Source organism: Pinus tabuliformis, chromosome 7 (assembly GCF_031772625.1).
Source record: "Pinus tabuliformis cultivar Carrire ecotype Pingquan chromosome 7, CPIR1, whole genome shotgun sequence".
In the NCBI taxonomy this organism is placed as follows: Eukaryota; Viridiplantae; Streptophyta; class Pinopsida; order Pinales; family Pinaceae; genus Pinus; species Pinus tabuliformis.
In genome coordinates, this window is record NC_142293.1 from 892,710,683 (window position 1) to 892,715,430 (window position 4,748).

The 4,748-nt window shown below is 46.0% G+C and overlaps 1 protein-coding gene across 1 annotated transcript; it reads left to right on the forward strand.

Annotated features, from left to right (window-relative positions):
* Positions 1 to 243: 243 nt before the first annotated feature.
* On the forward strand, positions 244 to 4,443 carry LOC149250473 (uncharacterized). Its single transcript, XM_089453661.1, has 2 exons — positions 244 to 1,787; positions 1,974 to 4,443. Exons 1-2 carry the CDS (start codon positions 244 to 246, stop codon positions 4,441 to 4,443), a joined length of 4,014 nt encoding a protein of 1,337 aa, XP_089309787.1.
* The last annotated feature ends 305 nt before the right edge of the window (positions 4,444 to 4,748 follow it).

Here is a 4,748-nt window from a genome sequence, read left to right on the forward strand (position 1 = left end):
AAAGAAACGAGGCAGGAAAACAGACCTTCAGAGAACAATAACAGTTGGGTAAATACTTATGGATTCGGGGCTATTCCCCAAGCTGACAAAGTTCTATAAACCCAAAACTCAATCTCCATGAAGCTCATATCCTGGAATGTAAGAGGACTCAACAGTCCCTCTAAACACAGAATGATAAAAAACTTGATCATGCAAGAAAAACCAGCAGTTGTCTTTCTCCAAGAAACAAAAGGCAGTAGCACAATGATAGACAAGCTCAGCAACAAAATATGGGCAGGTAGTAGGTCCATATCAGTAGACGCTTCAGGGGCGTCAGGCGGTTTGGCCATTTTATGGAACCCGCAGATTGTTACGTTGGACAATTTCCATGCCACTCTCCATCTCATTCAAGCCACCTTCCATCTTATAGGTACCAACATTCATGGGCACCTCACCAATGTATATTTCCCACAGTCGATTCAGCAAAAATTGGACCTCCTGGATACGATCTCCCTCCTTAACGCAAATAGACTCTTCCCCTTGTGGATTGGAGGGGGCGATTTCAATATCATAAAATCAATGGAGGAAAAACAAGGGGGCAGAGTCCGGCTCGACAGCGACAGCAATGGCTTCAAGCAATTCATACAGAACAATCAGCTCATGGACATCCCTACCTCCAATGGTATTTTTACCTGGTCCAATAAGCGCAAAGGAGCTCACCAAATTGCCTCAAGGCTGGATCGATTTTTAATTTCAGACAATGCGATCCACCTCGGAGGAGACTTCAGCACCTCAATCATTCCTCAAAGCGGCTCAGATCACTGGCCAATTCTGCTTCATTGGTCAAGACCAGGTCATGGCTGCAATCGACCCTTTCGATTTGAAGCCTTCTGGCTCACAAACAGTAAATTAAAGGATGTAGTTACTCAAGCCTGGACATCATATTCACCACCAGCGGGAGCCAAGATGTATCAGTTTCAAGAAAAGTTAAAACATCTGAAACAAGTTCTAAAAAGATGGAATTGCACTCACTTTGGCAACATACAGGAGAGCAGACAAAAGCTGGAGCAGCAAATGAAGGAACTTCAACAAAAATTCATTCTGGAAGGACGCACAGAAGAACAAATTCAACAGGAGCAGAGCCTTTGGAGTCAGATAGAAGAGCGCCAAAAACAAGAGGAAATTTTATGGAAGCAAAAATCTCGAATAAGCTGGCTGAAAGAAGGAGAGAAAAACACAAATTTCTTCCACAAAACTACCATACAAAGGCGCATGCACAACAAAATCACCTTTGTCAATAATCAACAGGGCGACAGAATAGAGGTTCATGAAGAAATGGAAAAAGAATTTACAGGCTACTTCAAGGACATTCTAAAGGAACCTGAAGTCAATCGGGATGAGGCAATCCGAGCCATCACGCAGCACATCCCCAAAATAATCAATGAGGACCACAACAATCAACTACTCCAACCTGTTACACAGAAGGAAGTAGAAGAAGCCATGGCCCAACTCAAAGATGGCAAAGCTCCAGGGCCAGATGGATTTACGGCCAACTTCTTTCATGAATTTTGGGAGCTCATTAAAGTTGAAGTATGGAATCTAGTGGAAGAATCCCGCAGCATGCACTGGGTCCTCCCTGCCCTCAACTCAACATTCATAGCCTTGGTACCCAAAGAAGCAGCCTCCAGCAAGCCTGAGAAATACAGACCAATAGCATTATGCAATGTGATATACAAACTCATTTCCAAGGTTATTGCAAACCGACTCAAACCGCTACTTCCAATGCTCATCTCTCCAGAGCAAACGGGGTATGTCGAGGGACGGCAGATCATGGATGGAATAATTCTCTCAAATGAAGTCATACATTCTCTAAAGCTTCTCAAAAAACCAGGTATGCTTCTCAAGCTAGACCTTTCCAAAGCCTTCGACAAACTTAGCTGGAATTATATTCATAAAATGCTCTTAGCTTTTGGTTTTAATGCAACCTGGACCAGATGGATCATGAACCTCATAACTTCTCCAAGTTTTTCTGTCTTACTGAACGGATCTCCCTCACCTCCCTTCAAATCCTCACGTGGCATTAGGCAAGGGGATCCTCTTTCGCCATTTCTCTTCGTTTTAATGGCTGAAGGATTAAGTAGGCTCCTCAAATCAGCAGTCTCCTCCCAAGCTCTCAAAGGATTAACCCTCCACGGTCGCCCCCCCCAGACTCATCAACAATTCGTTGATGATACTCTGCTCTTCGGGCATCCCTCTGCTAAAGAAGCCTCCGTCTTCAAATCTCTTCTATCTATCTTTGCTGAAGCTTCCGGCACATCCATTAACTCTGCAAAATCCCAACTCTTTTTTTTCAATACTCCCCCCTCCACGCAAAGGAACATAGCCAAAATTTTGGGATTCACAATCTCCCACTTGCCTTCTAAATATCTAGGAGCCCTCCTCTCCGATTCAGCAATCAAGCAAGCGTCTTGGAGGTCACTTCTGGACAAATTTGAATCAAAGCTTTCCTCCTGGACTTTCAGGGCTCTAAATTTAGCTGGCAGGCTCGTCCTCATTAAATCAGTACTACAAGCAATGCCACTCTATCTTTTCTCCATCTTGGCAGCTCCAAAAGGGGTACTGAAGGCTATCCGCACTCTGCAACGCAACTTCCTCTGGGGTTCCACTGCCCTAAATAGGAAATGGGCTCTTGTCAAATGGACAGAGGTTTGCAAGACCAAATCAGAGGGAGGGTTAGGACTACGGGATCCGCTTCAAAGCAATAACACAATGGGAGCTAGAATATGGTGGAACTGGGTCTCCAAGCCAAACACCCCATGGGCTCAATTATGGCAAGCAAAATATGCCAGGGGCAGCTGCTGGAGCGACCTCATCAGAATTAATCCCACAGCGCAAGGTTCACTCATCTGGAACAATGCAAAAACGCAAAGCCGCTTCATTCAAGAACACAGCTTTTGGGAAATACACTCAGGGACTGCCGCCAGATTTTGGGAGGACTCTTGGCAACAGCTCCCTAAACTCGCAAATTTGTTCCATAAACCTCTCTGGCAGGCTCATATGAAGCAAGCAGGTATCACCCAGGTATACCAGTTCTGGCAGCCTTCTCCAAATCACGATTTTCAGACATGGAAACCAGCGCAACAATGGCAAATAGATTGGCAGGGAGAAACACATACAGAAATAGACCAGGAACTCAAAGAAAGGAGAATCCGCTATTCCAATCAGCAGGATAAACTACGATGGGGATATACAACCAGGGGCACCTTCACCACTAAAGAAGCTCACCATCTGCGATATTCCAATCTCCAAGAGGAGAAAGATCAAATTTGGGAGAAAGTCTGGCACACAGGGCTATGGCCCAAGATTTCCACCTTCATATGGCTATTAAGCAAAAGGCGCATTCTCACCTGGGACAACCTAATAAAAAGAGGATTCATTGGGCCCTCCAGATGCCCAAACTGCAACACTAATAATGAAACTATCAGTCATCTAATGGAAGACTGCCCCCTAGCGAAACAAATATGGAAGAAAGTAGAAAATTGTAATATGAGAGCATACCCCAGACAGGCGGACGTCACGGAAAATATAAGAAACTGGGCCAAAAATCCATTCAAAAGCCAGATTCTAAACTCTCTGTGGAACATCATTCCCGGCTTCCTGTACTGGACTCTATGGAAAGAGCGCAACCACCGAATTTTCAACAACTCTTACCGATCCATGGATGATCTCTGGCTCATCCTCAAACAAAATATACAGGAAACCTTGGCCATCAGAATCTGGAATGACACTGATATGCCCGAGACCCCGCAAGAATGCAGAATTCTGAAGGAATGGGATCTTGATCTCAAGCCCCTAGTCAAGGCAAAAACCTCCACTTGCTTCAAATCCGCCTCTCCTTCCTCCTGGTCCCCTCCTGCCTTCAACTCCTACAAGATGAACTTCGATGGAGCTGCCAAAGGCAACCCCGGCCCTGCAGGCTTCGGCGGGGTCATTAGAAATCACTCAGGAGATGCAATACTCTTGTATTTTGGCACATTAGGCAAAAACACCAACAACGCCGCAGAGCTGGAAGGACTATGGAAAGGAATCTGTTTAGCTGAACAGTATAACCTCTCCCCCCTTGAAGTTGAAGGGGACTCGCTCATACTAATAGAGGCAGCCAAAAGAATACAAGCTGGAGCCAGAGCTGTCAAGATTGCAAAAAGTTGGAGGCTGCTAAGTCGTCTGGAATCCCTGGAGGAAAAGCTCCTCCTTCCCCACAACATAACCTTCCAGCATGTCAGAAGATCAGCAAACCAGGTGGCAGATCGGTTGGCAAATCAAGGTGTGACTCAGTCGATACCTTATTTCGCGGGTGCACTGGATATGGTTGAAGATGATCAACTTAAGAAAGATTGCATCTCTCTGGTGCAAAAAGATCTCCCTCTCCCGGATGCGGGTGTTAATGGTGTTAATGACGCGTGAGGGGCATGTGGCTCGTCACATGGGCAGCTGTCAGCCCGGACGAGCCACGCCACACCAGTACGCTTGCCCCTTAAATTCGCCGGAAGGTGAAGCAATGGGCTCGAATGGTAAGGTTTTCGCGGAGGGTGACGTCGTTGGAATGTTCAGTCCAGTGCAGGCGCCATTCAATGCGCTGCAGCATTCGAGGATTATGGAGGCTATTAAGTTTGAATCCCAAACCACTCTTCCGCATTCCTTCAAGCAATTTGAGTGGGTGTTGGCAGAGGCAGAACATTCGCTGGCCCGGTGTAAGGTTTCTCAGGGGA

What these genes read in the sequence shown, in the direction of transcription:
- LOC149250473 (XM_089453661.1), top strand. Translation starts at nt 244, where the DNA reads ATGATAGACAAGCTCAGCAACAAAATATGGGCAGGTAGTAGGTCCATA. An exon ending in ATCTCTCCAGAGCAAACGGG is followed by an intron (nt 1,788 to 1,973) that starts GTATGTCGAGGG and finishes AACCTGGACCAG; the next exon opens with ATGGATCATGAACCTCATAA.